The sequence below is a fragment of the Anguilla rostrata genome, chromosome 7, assembly GCF_018555375.3.
Source record: "Anguilla rostrata isolate EN2019 chromosome 7, ASM1855537v3, whole genome shotgun sequence".
Lineage (NCBI taxonomy): Eukaryota > Metazoa > Chordata > Actinopteri > Anguilliformes > Anguillidae > Anguilla > Anguilla rostrata.
Window position 1 is genome coordinate 2,600,713 of NC_057939.1, and position 18,673 is coordinate 2,619,385.

The 18,673-nt window shown below is 44.7% G+C and overlaps 1 protein-coding gene across 2 annotated transcripts in view; it reads right to left on the reverse strand.

The window, feature by feature from the left end:
* Positions 1 to 18,673, reverse strand: part of LOC135258768 (xylosyl- and glucuronyltransferase LARGE1-like) — an 82,100-nt gene that overhangs the window by 55,128 nt on the left and 8,299 nt on the right. For both annotated transcript variants that reach the window (XM_064342328.1, XM_064342327.1), the window contains exon 2: positions 6,127 to 6,319. In XM_064342328.1, the coding sequence (XP_064198398.1) occupies positions 6,127 to 6,232 (106 nt within the window). In that variant the 5' untranslated portion in view covers positions 6,233 to 6,319. The remainder of the gene's footprint in view (positions 1 to 6,126; positions 6,320 to 18,673) is intronic.

Below are 18,673 nucleotides of genomic sequence, written 5' to 3' on the forward strand. Positions count from 1 at the left end.
GTGCACTGTGCTCAGGAGGACGGAGGACAACTAAGAAAACCAATGAGGCATTGTGGGAAAAAGAATGCGCCACAGGAAGTTAACCATCTCTTACACCTGGCAGCGGTGCCAAACCAAGACATTTAAAACAACATAGAGAGAGGGTGACAATTAAGCAAACAAATGAATGGAGACGATGCGAGTCTCTCACACTGCGATCTTATTTTGTAAGCTACGCCGGCGTGTGCACCGAGCTTCGCCCTACACAGAATAAATGTGCGCCTCAAAAGAAGGCCTATTGATGATTTATCGGCTATCAAATCATACTCTGACATCTGTGTGACATTTTTACAAACTACTTTCATGTCTACAAGCGGCAGCCTATCATTTGAAGGGCCAGGAATAAACAGTGGGGTATAAATGCAAGGCCGTTTTGGCTTAAAGACTAGCAGGCTAGACTGTGTTTGCACTTTTGATCTTCATCAAGCCAATTTCTTTAAAAGGAAATATGTTTTTATTAATCTTCTGGAAAACTCTCAAACATTAGATTCAAGTGCTTGTAATTCAACACTCCTTAAAGCATTAAATGCAAAAAAAAAATCTATTTGACAACATATCAAGATATACAGATATCATTTGACCAAAAATTCAGATTTTCTCATTTTCCAATTAAAATCATAGACACGGGGCCTGAGGAACCAACTCGCGTTATAAATGTGTCTCCTAAAGGCGAGGAAAAGCTGCTCAGGACCTGGAGAAGCTCAGGAAAGCAAAACAAATCCCGTCTCGAAATAGTTTTGCTACCATTGCTCACCTTAGATTTAAGTTTTTTTGTTTTGGATAGGCAAACAAATCGTTTTTTTAATAACTAATAACTAGGTTATTTTTCTTAAACAGTCAAATTATGTGATTTTACTGCAGGAATGTTCTGTCAAATATGCAGGTGGCAAAAGCGAGAAATAAGCAATGCATGAGAAATACCTGCTGGCAATCCTCTTTAATATAAATACAATTAATTTTTTTTCCTCGTGCTTTGAGATTCTGAAAACCCATTAATCTTTGTAACTGTAACTGATGCTCTGTGACTGTGTGATATTACCTCTGAAATTCTGAGGCAGATGTTTCAGCTTTACACAATTACACCTTCCTCATGTGTGTTGATTTTTCTGAAGTCCTCTGTGATATGCACCTAATTTGAATCCCACCCCCCCTCCCCTTCCCAAAAAAAGGAAATAAAAAAACCACAAGGCCAATCATGCCCCTACACCATCCCAATGTACGATTTTTCAGTGCCCACAATCATGTTTGAACCTATTTTATTCTGTCCAACACTTATCTGTGATATTGTGCCTTTCACCAAGCTGCTATCAGGAGGAAATATAACCATGGGCTGTTCTGTGGGGAAAAGACCTGATAATTGCCAATCCCACCCCCACCCAGTTTTCCAGCAGAAATATTTAATCAACAGCACGGCGTAATCTGAGAGAAACAACAAGAGATGCAGAACATCCCCAGCCGTTGCCCAGGAAGGCTAAAGGATGTGTTCCGCACACGCTAATTTAGGTGCGTTATTACCGCGAGCCAGATCCAGCGCTACGACGGAACCGTGCCAACGTGCTGATAACGTTATCGCCCAGACTCACGCGCCGAACGTGCGCGAGACTCATTTAAAACGAAGAAAGATGCGAGCCTCTTTGAAGGAGAAAACTACGATAGCGTTATCGGCACATTTGCACGTGAAACAGCGCTTTATTTTGGGCACATTATTGAATTCTAATTTGAATTACCAACACATGTTTGTTTACTGTATTACTTTTTGAGTTTACCAGGCAACGTAAGTGACATACACTTACGATGGAGTGCAGCCCCTCTTCTCCTACACACTCTGCACCTCATATACACTCTGTACCTCTGTGTGTGTGTGTGTGTGTGTGTGTGTGTGTCACAAATGAAACCAAACATAGCAAGTCATTGAAGAAGGGAGGCATGTTCGGAAAGCTAATGTTGAAAAAATAATTAATGTTATCCAGAGATGCAAGTACCACGCTTTTATTAGTGAAGGTTACATTGATACATATTACAATGAAGGTTACATTGATGTAAGCAGCAGTTTCAATTTAAAAATTCAAATGATGTAAACTGTTGCATTTTGACATCACCAGTAGGAACTTCCAAAGTTCCAAACGATCTTCATTCTCTCTGCATTTCTGTCTTCAAGCTTACAGGCTACACGTTTACTGTATTTAGCAAATGCAAATCTTACAGAAATTTAAGGGTGTAAAGACTGCACCTTTCCCTCAGTGTCCACAAAACATGCGTTCACTGTTCACAAGTGCGCATCGTTTGCACCGAGCAAAATATTTTTGACACACTCCCTACTGCACCACTAAACCCAGGCTGACGTAAACACCATCACTGGGGACCACAAGAGGCAGGAGATACTCGATTTGCACTTGACAAAATTAGCAATTCCATTAACACCCAGGCACATCGGCACCACCGGACAAAGTTCTCATAAGAAGGTAATTTGTGTGAAAACATGCATCGCTACGTATCCGAGTGAAATATGCCTGTAATTTACACCTGCACTCCCGTATCCTGCTGATACAATGTGGCCTGAAATAGCTCCTGCGATCCACTTTGTGAAATTGCTCCCATTTGAAAATGTAAAAACCTTTCTTCGCTTTATGTCTTACTAAAAGTCAAATCGAGAAGTACCTGCCGCATTTCACCCTCATTTGTTTCTCCTGTTGTCCCGTCTCTGGAGCTCTTTCAAGGCCTTCCCAACGGATAAAAAAAAACGATCAAAGTTTAAACAACCACTCAAAACTGTCAAAGATAAAATGATCATTAAATTAGAATGTTATCACCTGTTTTCATGGACAGGCTTCAGGAGAATAACTTCATTTCATTTCCGTCCCTGCTTTCAAGATAATCGTCTTGTTCTACCGGAATCTACTTTCCATTTTATCCTTCCTATCTTCTTTCCTCGGGTTGCTTTTATTTGTTGTTTTTCTTTCTCTTTTTCCTATGTTCCTAGACTACCCCTTCTCTCAGTCTCAGTTAACCGATACAACTGCCCGCCGTAGCCCGCCGCCGTGTTGAAACTGACCTTGGGAGCACTGGATCATGCTGAGAATTAATTATGGCCTGCTGTCGCCATGGGCGAGCATCCCTGTAGTTTGAGGGATTTTTCGTACCTTCTTTTTTGTGTTGAGTGCTTAATGGAAACTATGGTGTGCTGAATGAAAGTGAATGGGGAGGCCTGGTAACAGCACATAACAGCTGAGTTACTGATGCGCCACCACTGACACACTGTTTACTGATGCGCCACAACTGACACACTGTTTACTGATGCGCCACCACTGACACACTGTTTACTGATGCGCCACCACTGACACACTCCGTTACCACAGGGACGGGTATATGCTTCCAGCCCTGGTTACCAATTTCAATGAACTAGTGTTAGTTAAGGTTTATTAACTATTAGTTAAGATTTATTAAAAGTTTATGAACTATTATCCATCCATCCATCCATTATTTATACCTGCTTATCCTGGGCAGGGTCGTAGAGGGGATGCTGGAGCCTATCTCAGTGTGCAGAGGCAGGATTACACCCTGGACAGGCCGCCAATCTATCACAGGGCACACACACGCCACTCACTCACCATTCACTCACACACTCATACCTAAGGCCAATTTAGGCTAAGTGGGTGAAGAGACTAAGCGGGTAAGGAGACACTGTGGAGGCGTGTACTTAAAGGACACAAACTGCACCCTGCGATGACAAACTGGGATTTACGTGGACTTCCGATGGTGATTTAGCTCCACGGCGCTGCCCTTTGTGGCTGGTAACCGATTCTTCACTGAAAGGCTTTTTCCAAAATGAAACTACGGAAGAGCAGTGAATCACTGGGCAGAAAGGGTCGCTGTGGACGACAAACTCACACACGTTACGCCACGGAGCGAATCAAGTTTAAAAAAGGTCATTTGCATCAGCTTGTATTCGGTGTGTGTGTGTGTGTGTGCGTGTGTGCGCGCGTTCGTAAACATTTTTATAACAAAAGGAACTGCCTCAATCTTGCATCGTTATTTGTTTATTGAAACACCTTTTCTCTTCAGAAGAAAGAGGGAAACACCTCTTACTGAACAGCAAATAATTCTGTAATAAATGGAATTTCCATTTACCATTTACCGCAGTGAATGGACCTATACAGACAGTAGACAATACAGTAAAAGGCTCTAGCCCTCAGTGGAGAATAATGCATTTAACACAACAATAAAACGGCAATTTGCTGATCGTATTAAGCTCATCTTTAATCCGTCTCAAGTTCAACAAGCCAAACCATCTTGTTCAGGGTTTGCCCTTCCACTTGTGTGACTCTTCGTGGCATGGAAGTGGGCAACTGCTGACCGGAAATGATAAAATTCCCACGAGTTCTACTCCATCCTGAGGTTCACATTAACCGCACAGCCGTCTCCTCCCGCGAGCACTTCTCATCGCGCTCTTCAGCCCGTGGAAATCGCTGCGTCGTGCTGTGAAAGGGTAATTACCGGTTTTGCTGTGCTTCCGAGACCTAATAAGTGAAATGCATATTTTGACATTTTAAGAGCCAGTATTTCGGCTCATTTATTTATTTGTTTATTTATTTCTTTATTTATGCATGCTGGGAAGCAGGCTTTCGATTTCCTGGACTTTGATCATCTTTATCGGTCAAAATCAGACATTCCTTGCTCACGTGAACTTCGATAGTGAAAAATTAATGAGGGAAGTATCACATAAAAAATTGCAAATTAGTGTTCGGGGGAGAAAAATCTTTAAAACGTGCATCGGAGAGTGAAGTATTTCAAGGAATACTTCAAGGGAACCTGACAAGAATCTGCTGATTCTAATCACAGAGCACGTAAGGCCTAGGCTTCTGGTTACTCTTTGCATACGTCTCGGTCCCTAGACTATCCCTAGATTACACAAAACTACATTTCCCATCTCACAACACCAAGGCCAAAAAATGCACAGCTGATTCCACCATTTCCCCCTCTACCAAATGTGGTATTGAAATGGTGTCAAACCTTGCTGAGAAATTTTTTCCAGTTTTTCCTCAAAAGAACACAAAGTGTTCATCCAAAATGGCCTCCCTTTGACCAGGGGCTGAAGGATGCATGTTATGGTACCGTTTCTATGGCGACCCTGAACCCCCCCCAGGCCAAATTCACCGCCGTAAATCTGAAAACTTCACACCAGCCATGGAATATTTCAATCTTCGGTCCAGAGAACTCCAAAGATTTGCTGAGTGGGCTGAAATCATATTCAGACGGGCAACAGAAACTCTAAATTTATTAAGTTAACTTCTTACTTCACTGAAACCAGTACCAGAAGGGAGACAATGTGGAAACATTCAAATGTAAAATTTTTACCACTCAATGTGACTAACTTTACTTAATTTATTTTAATGGCACTGTCAATGTGCCGATGAAGACTCCGTATATAAAAATGATGCTAAATCAATGGTGAATGAATGCCGTGCATCTTCATCATATATCTTGGCACAGATAATTGTATATTGATCAATCCAAGAGTTGAGCCAGTAAAAAGCCGACTTGATTGAGCTGCTAAAAGGTTTTACTCTTTTGACTGAAAACTGCAGGAGTTTAAATGCCCTGCCTCATTATTATTCCCGCGCAATCCTATGCAAGTGATCAGCTGTTTAGTTAAGTGTACAAAGAGCGCTCCTGTTCACAGTTCCATTGCATAATGCTATTGCAAGTTCTGAAAGTTAATAAACTAAAATTCCCACACTCTGTCAGCTACACACTTGATAAGCAGTTATAGAACCCGATAATGCAAAGAATTATGGATTAATATCACATTTTTGTCCAGTTTGAATTCTAAATACAGTAATTATCTCTGTCCTCCTTTGTCAGTGCAACAAGTTTAAACATCTAGGATGACTAATCAATATGTTATTTAAAAAAAAAAAACATATTTGTTGTTCACATAGAACAAAATTATGCTTTGATATGGTACCAGGCTAGATATAAATTTACATCTCAAAATGATCTACAGACAGATTAATATAAGTCAGCACTCTCCCAATGTGTATGTGTCACAGGTGGAAGCTCCAGGTACGGGAAGTAAAAGTCCGTTACCGTGGAAACTGGCGGCTGAGAGGTAGAGCCATGTGAGAGCTGGGACGAAGAGCACGGCGAAGGTGGCCAATAGGAACTTCCTGCGGCCGCGGCACATTCCCAGCATCCTCGGCGGCGCGCGGCTGCAGTCTCAGCGGGCGGCGCGACCTCTATGTGGGCAGGAGCGGGTCACCAGGGGGGCGCATGGCACTGCCTAAAAAGGAGGGGAACATGAACAGAACACTGGCATTAAGGAGGAGATAATACAAAACAACGATATTCCGATGCAAAAAACTTATCCACTACATGTGCTCGTGTAAAAGTGCACACAAGTAAAGGTGAAACAAACCCAAAACTGGGTGACATCTGACAGGGATCAGAGTCACTTTTACTCAAGCAGGTCCTTTTCTAACTTCCCTACTGGGTACTGTTGAGGGACGGGGTATTGAGGGGTGTGTCCGGGTTAAATTAGGCTATTGGAAATCAGTGAAGTGGCAGAATAACAGACTGCGCTTTGATTCCGCAGGAGCTTCTGAACGTCCCTGGCTGTTTGAGAACACCTCCCCTCTCGCAGGCGTCAGATTAATTCTGTCATCCCCATCGAGTCACAGTGCGCTAGAATCCATTATCCTCAGAAACCGTGCCACCAGGGCAGCACAGTAGCTTCAGTCAATATCTGGAGCAGAGCCAATCGGTGAGGAGGCGGACAGGGGTCAGTGGGCGGGGTTTCTGAAGGGTCCAATCGAAGCCAGTTGATCGGAGAGAGTTCATTCTGAAAGGACATTCTTTTTTTGTTGGGGGAAAAATGGAACACTAATGCTGCCGGCAATTTAAGATGGAGAGATGCACATTCTAAATCCTCTCACTGGACATTTTGTTCAAAAATCATTAAAGCTAAAATTCCCAGCCTGAGTGGTAGGCTGAGTGACCGTGAGCCATAAATGCTAAGAAGAGGAAGCTTCAGAAGAACAACAGGAAGTGAGAGCCAGCCCACTTCCTCTCCTGGCGTCATTATTCTGAAGATGAAGCTGCGTCTACAGGTTTCCGTTCACAGCCAGGATCAGCGGTGTTCGAATGGCCACAGCAGCAGGCTGGTCTACAGAATGAGGAAAAAGTCCTCGAGACAAAATCTTATTCGATAAGAGCTGTCCCTGTGTCCTCTGGTAGAGAGACAAGCGATGGAGAGAGAGGAGTAGAGGACAGGCAGGGGAGTTCGGCCGGGTAACTTTGGATTACGGTTACTGTTCTCTGTTTCTTTCTATCCATCTTTTAAATCTCGTTTTTAATTGCTACAGTGATATTAATATGTCCCTTACAGTACCACTGAAGCACAGTGCCGTATTCACACAAGAACTGAGAAATGGCTGTGCCTTAAACAGGCTCTCATTTTCAGCCACACATTAGCTTAAACGTTAACAACTAATGATAAAACAAGCCATAAGAGGACCTCATAATAACATTATTTTTATTGAACACAGCACAACCCACAGTATAATAAGAATTAGCAGAGTAATACTCCCACAGAGTCATAACACTGTAGTTGACAACTGCTAACTAAAAAAATGGTAATGCTTCTTGAATTCTCAATAACTAAAACATCACCAACTCTGGGCTTACTATAGGTCGCTGTTAATGTGCATGTCATTCCCATGTGAAAAAACAGTATGCTGAAGTACACTATTTTATACTTAAGAATACTTGAAGTATAACTGAAGTTTGTATGAAGTATGGTTAGTATGCTACTTCTTTTTTTTTTTACATGGGTTGTGAGAAGAATTGCATTAAAACATCTGTGTTATTGTGTGCGAGACAATGATTTTTTCAAGTCATTATGCCAGCTACTCCAATCATTGGAAAGTGATTCACTTCCGTTGAATGCTAACTACGTTGTGCAAGTCACTAGTTCCTTACTGTAGTGACAATGGATTTCCTGAACTTACATATTTTTAAAAAAGAGGAGAAACTTCGGGAAGAAACAAAATCCACATACAACGCATGATGTGTGTGCACTTCTGGGAATTTGGTTCAAATACACCCCTACGTTGCATAATACCAAATGTGGAGTTAAACAGGGCTTCCTTAACCTCTATTTCTAAGATAATACCCAAGAGAACTGAAGATCTACCTTAAAGTCAATATCACGTTGCAAAATGCTGACAGGAAAGTAACGAGCAGCCGTTTCCGACCCCGTGCGACGTTTCCTGTGAGAGGTTTTTTCCCAGCGTGCTCGGGGAATTCCGCAGGATTGATCTACTCCAGGCACAGATCCAGCCACCGCTGGCTGAACAATTAGAAATCAAAGAGCCACGCTTGGCCAAACAGCTAAGAACAATGACATCACGACACTTTTGTGTACACTCAATCCTGCGTTCATTACCCTGGGTTGGTGGTATTTTGCGCACGTGTTCTGTTAACTGTTACTTAAACTCGTTTGTGTGCTAAGTAAGACACAAAGGCATGTTTTCATTTTCAAGCACACCTCTTCCAAACAACTTCATATCCATTTGCGATTTACTTCTTTTTTTTCTTTCTTTTTTCGGTATGTTATTGGGGAAAAATACTCCTGAAGGGAGAAATATATGGTTTCAGAATCATGCAAATCATGGAAAACCACAAAACCCTTGTAGCTTTAAACTTTTCAACCAATATAGCGAGACGACACTCCAGAGACTCAAGTGGGCGTTTGACTAGAGTCTGTCCCACGCATGCGCTAGCCCCCAACTGCAGCATTTTAAACCGGGAAACATATTTTGTGGGAACGCAGATACCGCGGCACAGAAGGTCAGCCCCTGCAGGTGGTCGCTCTGAGACTCAAACTAGCAGCTGAGCAAACCTAGAGGAAGGGCCACGCGGGCTCCAAGAGGCTCAAGCGGATTAGCACGTTAGCACGCTGCCAGGAGGAGAAGGGAAGGCCTTTGCCAGCTGTCAATATTCATGCTCTACCAGGTGTTCGAAAAACTCTGGGGAAAATGTACCTTTGACAAAAAAAAGGTACCTTTTTGTAAAATTAATTTATAGACCAATGCTGTGGGCAAACGTTTTTTAATTTGTTACGTTAGCAGATGACTTTAGCAGATGGCTATACAGCAGGAGATAAGATGAAGAAACAGTGAATTATCACCCTAAATACTGGCAATAACTGTTCAATTTCACAAAGCTTTTATTTAAATTACTCATCACAGGGAAATATCTTTTGCCATTATAACTGCACAACAAAGTACCGAGGTGAATGAATGTTATTGTCATGCTCAAAAAGTAATCAGAATTCATCATTATTTTTTGGTCTTTCAAAAATTGCCACAGAAGCAGGTCATATTGTGCATAGCCTATGTGTTGCATTTACTCCCCAATACCCCCCCCCCCACACACACACACACACACCCTCCCACCCCACAATGCCTCAAATTTTATTGCTATAATCCTCTGTCCCTTTTGAGCACAATGCAGACAGCTATTAGTTTGCGGCTAAATGTTTTGCCATCTTAAGCCGTGATGTCTGCGATGTAGCCCGGTCTACTGAAGCCTGATAATAATTGGAAAGGAGATGGATAGCTGCTGGGCGCTTACTCGCTAATTCCTGCCTTGGTGTTCTGTGTGAAGCGAAGCCGGAGAATATTTTCCGGATGTAAACAGTTCTGTTTCTGCAAAATGGGCTTCAGGCACCCAAAAAAAAAAAAAGAGTACTCTGGTAATCGCAAGGAAAAATCAGCCTGTCATCGTGGAGAAAAAACTGTAAAATGCCTCACCCCTAACAGTAACCAGTTAGTGTGAAACCCAACTCTGACATTGGCGATGACGTATGAAAAGGAGCTGTTCTGTCAAACTGGGGGGGGGGGGAGGGTCACTGACATGCACACTCAGTGCAAAACACCGGTAAATATTTTCCATGAATTTTTCGGACCGGACATACATTGTCCAGCCATCGGACCACAAACCAGAGCTGTGCAATTCTGTTTGAAAACCAGACAAAATGTACGTCTGGGGACCCTATATACAGGAAGTGGAAACCATTGTGTGTGTTTTTTCTACTGGCTGACACTGCTGGGAGCAGATGACCTGATCCATCCCAGAAAGGTCATAGATGAGCCTTACCCGCTGGGTAATTCACTGCTCAAGACGTAACCTCTTCCTTCACGTCCTTCAAAACCCTGACATTTGCATGCGCTCTGTCTGAACCTTCACTCGCCCAGTCCTACATCACTTTCTGCCACCACCACCCAAGGGTCCATTGTACATCATCTCATCTCCCTGTAACCTTGAGGCAGATGTCCATGCTATCTCTACTGGGAGAGAATGGGAGAGACTCTGCTCTTATTAAGGCGGGATGGAGTGACATTGCTCTGACATTGCAGTGCTAGACCAGTACCAGGATCAGGGCCACCTGAAATCCAACCGAACGCCACAGTGTTTGACATGAAGCAGGTATGCCAGCCTGCATCGTGTCCCCAGCAAATGGTGCAAACAGGACGTTGTGTTAATTTGTCCAATCTGGACACCGTAGCTTGTGTCCATTGGCGAAATTGACGGTTTTATGAAGTGAGCGCCTTGTTATGTTCACTTCCTTTACAATTCCGGTTAATGCATTCAAAATGAGGAAAGGCACAGGCTACCTACCCAAGGAACAAACAAAGCTGTTTCCAGCATTATAATTTAGACAAGAAATGAATGTCAATTCAACTGTTGCTGGTAAATAGGCTGGAGTATACCAATCATTTTAATAACTGTAATAATAATACATTTAATAAATGACCTTGGTCAATTCTGTAGCAACACTGTTGTTCTTTTATTTTATTTTTATTTTTTGTGTGAAAGGGAGGAGCTAACAAATAAGCAGGGAGCAAACACAGCTTCTTAAAAGGGGCATGTAAACAGACAGCCCAAACACCATCGTCCTGAAATATGCTCTTGGGGGAAATAACCTCACACAGAAGAAATACTGCTTTCTTGGGGAAATGAGACTCAAGTTCAGGGAATCGTCAAGATTCCTCCTGACTCCACAATGCAGGAAATACCCAGTAATCTCCTTTCATTAAACTCCTTATTTCAGCTAACGCTGCCTGACCTGATTTAATGGCACATAGAAAAACTCTTTAAGTGTTGCAATTGGCTTGGTAATGGTGGCGGTTTTTTTTCTCCTAAATTTTGAATCAAGTATAGCTCCTGACCCAGTGTCAATGAATTACTGAATAAAACTACACCCATGAGCCAAAACACTGCAGCTGACCTTCACACACCTTCCTCCAACGCTCCCATTAAACCTTCCCCAGACGCGTTACCTACGCTACCTACTCACTGTTCGTTACCTTACTCCTACTCCAGGTGTACGTTCAGTACGGAGGTCAAGTATGGAGGTACAGATTAGCCTGTCTGCTCGTCACTCTTCACAGTTGCAATGAATGCAAGACAAATTTACCTTCGGGGACAATAATGTTTATCTTGAATCTGACCTTGACCCACAACTCCTCTGTGCCCTCCATTCCACAGAGCTCCCTCCATTACATAACAATTTAATTCGCTTTTATCGAAAGAGACACACAATAAGAGCATACCGAAGGTTGTTTGAACAACTACAGAACATACAATAAGAGCATACCGAAGGTCGTTTGAACAACTACAGAACATACAATAAGAGCATACCGAAGGTCGTTTGAACAACTACAGAACATACAATAAGAGCATACCGAAGGTTGTTTGAACAACTACAGAACACAGGCCCAGTAAGGTAGAATTATCATAAAGTATCAGTTATCCATGGCCATGTACACGTCTAGTTCACAAAGTAAGCATAGGCCAGAAACTTAAATCCCAGTAACCAAGTGACTACAGACAACTATGTTCAATTCAACAAAAAAAAAAAAAAAAATGGAGAAAAAGATGTGCTTATCTGAACAATGCCAGTGGAAGCGGAACACATGCAGCCTCTAAATCCCGTCTGACACACACAGGCCTGAGATACAGGCTCCTGAGGAACCGAGGCCATCGGTCTCACAGAGCAGCGAAATATGAGCCCTGCCGCCAAATACCCAGCCGCTACGCGCCATCTGGTCCTCCACAAGACCCTGTCCTGCTTTCGCCCTGTACCCCCCGACGCCATCGTCATGGTTACCTCACCACAACAGAGTGGGGGGGGGACCCCTGACGGGTCTGGGCCACTTGCAGGTCCCCCATTCTGTCCTGACTTTGAAACTCTCTCAGTGCCTCTTCTGAAACGCAATGGATCACAATACTCACAAGGAAGCAACCTCGCAATGAAGCGAATTTGCAACGAAGCAAACTCGCAGCGAAGCAAACTCATGTAAGTAGAGCGGAGATTCAAAAGAGCAAACGCTGTGTGTTCCTTTATTTTACCAAGGAGGACGGGAAGCCAAGAACAGGTGCTGGCAGGTTTGTGACTATCGCGGCCGGTCTGTCAAGAGCAAGAGACGGCACCAGTGAAGACAGCGTTACAGTCATGAACATGCTGTTAAATATTCATTTAGGCAAGGTGGTTGGGGGTAAAAGCCAACATCAGCATCAATAGTTAACAGGATGAGCATCAACAGAGCCGCAGAAACTCTTTGAGATGGGAGTCCGTTAAAAATGTATGAATACATATTTGCATACATTTTTCAAAGAGAAGAGGATGAGTTGAGCCCTGATGCATTCTAAGCAGCCGATGTTAAAGTCAGCCTGAGTGGCATTATGTGCACTAAAGTGGATGATCTCCTGCTGTGGGTTCATCCAGTAGGCCGGATCACTTAAAAAAACACTGCAGTGTCTGTACATCGACAGATCCTCGCTGCAGTGTCCATACATCGACAGACAGACCCTCGCTAGCGTGACTAGCTGAACTCCAACATTTTTCCCTACGGCCGAAATGCAGATCGGCCCAAAATAAAAGTAAATCTGCAGGTCAGCGATGGTGTGTTATGGAACGAAAATCGGCCAGTTTCCTATCCACAGCTGATCGATCGGTGAACCCCTAGTTAAAATATCATATCGCAACGATTTCGCAAGTATGGGGAATTGTTTTATTGACAGCGATGAGTCCATATTTATAGTATGTTCCGTGTGTACGGGGCATGGAACTAGAATGCAGACCAAGCTGTACTGAAGTTCTACTTCAGTGGAAATTCTGAGAACCAGCCAGACCTGCGAACGTGTGATATGATGTGGTATTCCAGAACGAAAGTGAGGGTAAATATGGATGGATGAATGGATAAATCGTACTACTGTACGTGCCTCTGCAATTGCCCCTCGGGGACAAATAAAATGATTTGAATTGAACCTGAACCTGAACCTGAACTGAACTGAACGAAATCAGTAGGTGATGTGCTCTAGCCCAGGAAACAGAACCTTAGATGTCATCAATCTGCATTCTGCAGAGCTGTTTCCTCTGCCATTTCAGGCCAATGAGGATTTAGAAGCATTTACAAGCCCCGCGCCTAAAGTCAATAAGCCATAGAAATCTAATGCTATGGACCGAAAACACTCAATAAGCAATGAACACAATACCAGCAAAACACGTTTACACAGCTCTACAGACAACAAGTGCAGATTAGAGCAGACAAAGCATTGGCAGCCAGTCACAAGCCGCAAAGATTGCCAGAAAGATTACAAGGCATCCGGCATCATGTGACACGTTGCCTTGGTAACCAGCCAAGTTCCTCACCTCACCGGACACGGCCCAATGCCAGCAGGTAACGTTCCTCACACAGGAACAAACTCAACCGTGACGTGTGCGAGATTCCAGTTCTCAAGTCCCCGCCGGCATTTCAATCCATACCCAATTAAAGGCCATAATGGAAACTGAATGTGCCCGGTTTATTGGCTGCTAAATTTGCCTCTGATACACTGGAAATGGCCTCCACGCCACCAAACGCAGTCTCCTGCTCTATATCATCCCACAGCAAAAAGCCTCAGAAGTTTGGGGTTGTGAGCAGTGCATTAGTGAAAGAGGCACTGCTTAAGAGGGACCCACCCCATCATGACTTTCAGTCCCCATTTCCTCACGTCGCGGCACAGGACACTTCGACATTGGATGAGCGCCATGACATTGAACGATAAAAATACAGAGCCGACCTTGTTCACATAAACACAATGGTGCAGTTACCCTCCCCGGACATGCTAACAGCACTGGACCACATAGGCTACTGAGGTTCAGTAACACAATCCGTGATTGGTGGTTGTCACCATCACAAGGGGTTGGTGTCCACACACACCACACCATACACACACACACACAAAGGCAGACTGAACTCAGCCTTTTGAAGTTGCCAGGCGACGGGGCATGAGGTGTCTCTTTCAGAGCACTCTGACATCATCGCTCACCTGTAACAGGCCAATCAGAGGCAGCCGGCAGTCGAAGCCAGCGGGTGAACGCGCTGACAGGAGCATTAGGGCTTACCGCGATGTCGCCGCGTGTGCCCATGTTCTGCCGGTACAGACGTATCGATCAGGGAGCGCTATTACATCTCCGTCCATTAAGGGCCTCGTTAACAGAGGGGAGAGTAAGGCCACATTTCAGAATCACGGCGGTGGTGAAGACGGAGCTGAGCCGAAAGGCAAAGCTCTCGATACACCAGTCGCTCCTCCGCATTGAGAGGAGTCCGTTGAGGAGGTTCGGGCCATCTGATAGGGATGCCTCCTGGGTGCCTCCCTCTGGAGGGGGCAGACCTAGGACACGCTGGATGAATTATATCCACCAACAGTGGAATTCCCTGGGGAGAGGGACGTCTAGGCTGCTCTGCTTGCCTTGCTGCCACTGCGACCCTGATCTGGATCAAGTGGTTAGAAAAGGGATGGATGGATGGATTTCAGATTAAAACACAGTAAACGGGGGCAGCACAGTTGGGAAACTACAAGGACTGCAGGGCACCCTAAACTACTGTTACTGTTACCATCCATTCGGGCCCCTGATGACCCAGTGTGTCAGCAGGTTTGTAGGTTTAGTATGGCGCAAGAGAGCCTGCGCATCATTCGACAAAGTCACAGGGCCAAATGAGACTCGAAAATCAAAATCAACAAAAACAACGCTAACTGTCTCAACCTCCAAAACTGCACAGCCCATTGATTTCCATTAAAACCATCATTATCTGAGCAGGAAAAAAAACAGACTTAGTCAAATAAACTAGAATATGTGAAACATTCCTGGGTTTCAAAGCAGAAAGTATGGAATTCAGCGATGTATGGGAGACAAAAGATGGTGCTGAAGAAATTTTGCATGGAAATCAGATTCTGAGAAATACTTTGGGGAATAAAATCCCAAGCACCCCACAACGTTAACGGCGAGGCGCTCTGTGATAAACCAGCTGTCCCAGACACGCTCCACTGCCTCAGCACATGAAGACAGGAGCATCTCTCTTTTGGTTTCTCTCGAACCACGCTGTCCAATAAACCGCCCGGGGTTATGACAGCCAATTTCAGCACCTGTCGGCCGCAGAAACACCTGGAGAGGGGCGGCCGCGTCAGCCGCAAATTTCTATTTAAAACACATCCTGTCCACAAATTAACGCAGGGATGAAACAGCACATGCACTCGCACATTCTGAACTTCTGCTAATTCTGGAAGGGCCCCAGCAGTGAACAGCAGTCGGAAATGGAGAGAGGAGGTGAAATGAAATGAAAATGCCGGTTTGGAAAAATATGTACAGCTGTAAGGAATTTGATTGGTTGATTTAATCTGCGTCAGCATGCCTGGATGCTGACCTAAACAAAGAAATGGACTTGCCGGAGACGTGAATTGATCAAAGGGGGGTGGAAATGAAGCACCTGTGCAAGGGGCAGAGGCAAACTAGTACTATCCTCCAAGTCAGGGATTCCTTTGGGATTCGGTTTGACACCTCTATCACCCTGAACAGTGCTATCGTGCTATCAGCATGAACAGTGCTATCGTGCTATCACCATGAACAGTGATATCGTGCTATCACCATGAACAGTGCTATCGTGCTATCAGCATGAACAGTGATGTCGTGCTATCACCAAGTATAGTGCTATCGTTCTATCAGCATGAACAGTGCTATCGTGCTATCACCACGAACAGTGCTATCAGCATGAACAGTGCTATCGTTCTATCAGCATGAACAGTGCTATCGTGCTATCACCATGAACAGTGCTATCGTGCTATCACCATGAACAGTGCTATCACCAAGTACAGTGCTATCGCTAACTGTGCATCATAACGCAGGCTCCCAGTCACAGCTGGGACGAGCAATGTCCTGATTGGATCCAGAGCTCAGTACTGCATCACACGAGCAGGACTGGCAGACGTCCCGCTCAGGACCCTAAACTAACCCCCTGGTCTTACGCCGGCTCTGAAAACGCCCCGCTCCGTAGCCACAGAGCCTCTCTCCGCTCGCCAGCGTCCGGTCCTGCGACGGGCTTCCGTTCCGTGAGACGCCGACACGTATGCGGCTTCGCCGATCCGCCGCGATTTAATCCGATCGCCTTCAGTCGAGCTCGACAGGGACGGCTCACGGTCCAAAGCAGCGCCTTGGCGTGACACAGTGCCGCGTTCACGGGTTCTGATGAAGAGGAGCACGAACGCGCCGTTCCTCTCAGACGACGGCCGTAGACTTTGATCATCGCACGCTGTCGCGTTTGCAAGGACAGCGAGAGCGCGAAGACTTCATCAGGCCCAGCCCAGCACAAACCAAACCAAACGGCAACTTTACAGGCTTCTTTTTCCCCTCTGACTGCAATTAACACCAGACATGATCGTGATCTGGCCTGAGCTTGTCCTGCTGCAAAGTAGTTTTTGCTACTTGCAAATGAGTTATGAGAACTGCAGGTCTGCTTTTCGATTTAGCTCTCTCCCTCACCCACATGCATGCAGCAAATACATCAGCCAAGCACGGCACTGTAAGTGGCTCATTATTATGGGATGGCACCGACCCCCCCCCCCCCCTCTGTAGCAACAAGCGAATAGTATTAATGCACAGAATAGACTGATGTTACTCATACCCTTCCGGGAGCGGATATGCACTTATTGTACATCGCTTTGGATAAAAATAAATGTCATGTAATGTGTGTGCTTTTCCATTATCTTTTGAGAACAGCTTGCTTTGGTTACATTCAGGAAAGGAAAACAGAAAAAAAAAACCTGTCCCATGATGTAAGTACCTGACCGTGGTACGCTTTGAAATGTACTCTCCGAAGGACGTGTTTACCACAAGAGTGTTGCCTTGGCAACAACACTGTTGGCCAAAGCCGGTCCCGGAGCTGAATGACAAAGTTATCTATGCAGCAACATATTGCGGTTATTGCAATATTACGTATTCCTGCGGTGGTTGCGGTGGATATCTGCTGGTCGAATATGTGCGATATTACTGAAAGCCTCCATTGACTCATACGAGTCATATACGGTCTTGTAGCTCAAGATCTTGAAAGCAGCTTCCTGCAGGCCTACCTAACTTGCTACACTGTTCAGCACAGTATTGATGTTGGTGGCTTTTTATCTGGACAAACGGAACAGGCTGTAAGTATTTGGACAGTGACACAATTTTTGTTTCTTTGGCTCTGTACTCCAGCACACTGGATTTGAAATGAAGCAAAGAACACGAGGTTAAAGTGCAGACTGTCAGCTTTGAGGGCATTTATTGAGGGAACCACGAAGGAAGCTCAGCTGCTTCTTGGTCAGCCGTATGTCTTCGCATCCTTAGCTCATGCACAAGAAAGCTAAAAATGTCTATGGTTGATTCTAGGTGTGGAATTTAGATTTGGGGTCTGTTGCTGTTGTCTCTCAACATGATGACCAAGTACATGTCAGTGCCAGCAAAGCAGGCCATCACGGGGTAGAAAAATCTGAATAAATTGATCGCATAGCCAAAACATTGTGTGTGTCAAAATCACCCGTTTGATGCAGTGTCAGGAAGCAAGAACACACTGGTGAGCTCAACAATAGCAAAAAAATAACACCAAGCCAAGCCGGATTTCAATAAGCAGGGAACACCCAGTTTTGATGTGGGGTTGACGGGTGGGGTTGACAAGCGGGAAACTGGCGTGGACCACAAGCTGACATATTTATTCAAACTCCAGTATGTTCCTGTCAGCAGTGGCACGCTGTGTCAGGAGACAGATGAAGCCCTCTTTTGTCACGGACCTCAAGCCTGGCCTTCCATCTTCTGGCACTGTTATCAACATTTGTGTTCATACAGAGCAGACACTGATCTCTGCAGACAACAGTAACAAATGCAATAAAAAATGAGTGCAAATGTATCTATTTCTGTTATCGCTGATGCTAAATTTTTATTTAAAGACATTTGTGAATCCGCACAGACTGGTCCAATAAAGAATGTGTGCCGTTGTCACATCAATGGAGATCACTGTGACCGAGTGACACAGGGGTCATGATGACTCAACGAGGTCCAACGAGATTGATTTCCAGACCATGGCCCACACCAATGCACCATAACCCACATTCTGGACCGTGGTGCACACCAATGCACCATAAGCCACATGTCTCCCCAATATGCCACCAATTAGCCTACCGTTCAGCAGGCCAGTTAGCCCAGCTCTGCCCTCCCCCCTCGGTGTGTGCCATTTTGCCGAGCTGTCCACTGAATGAGAGAGGCGACTCAATGTTGCCTTGT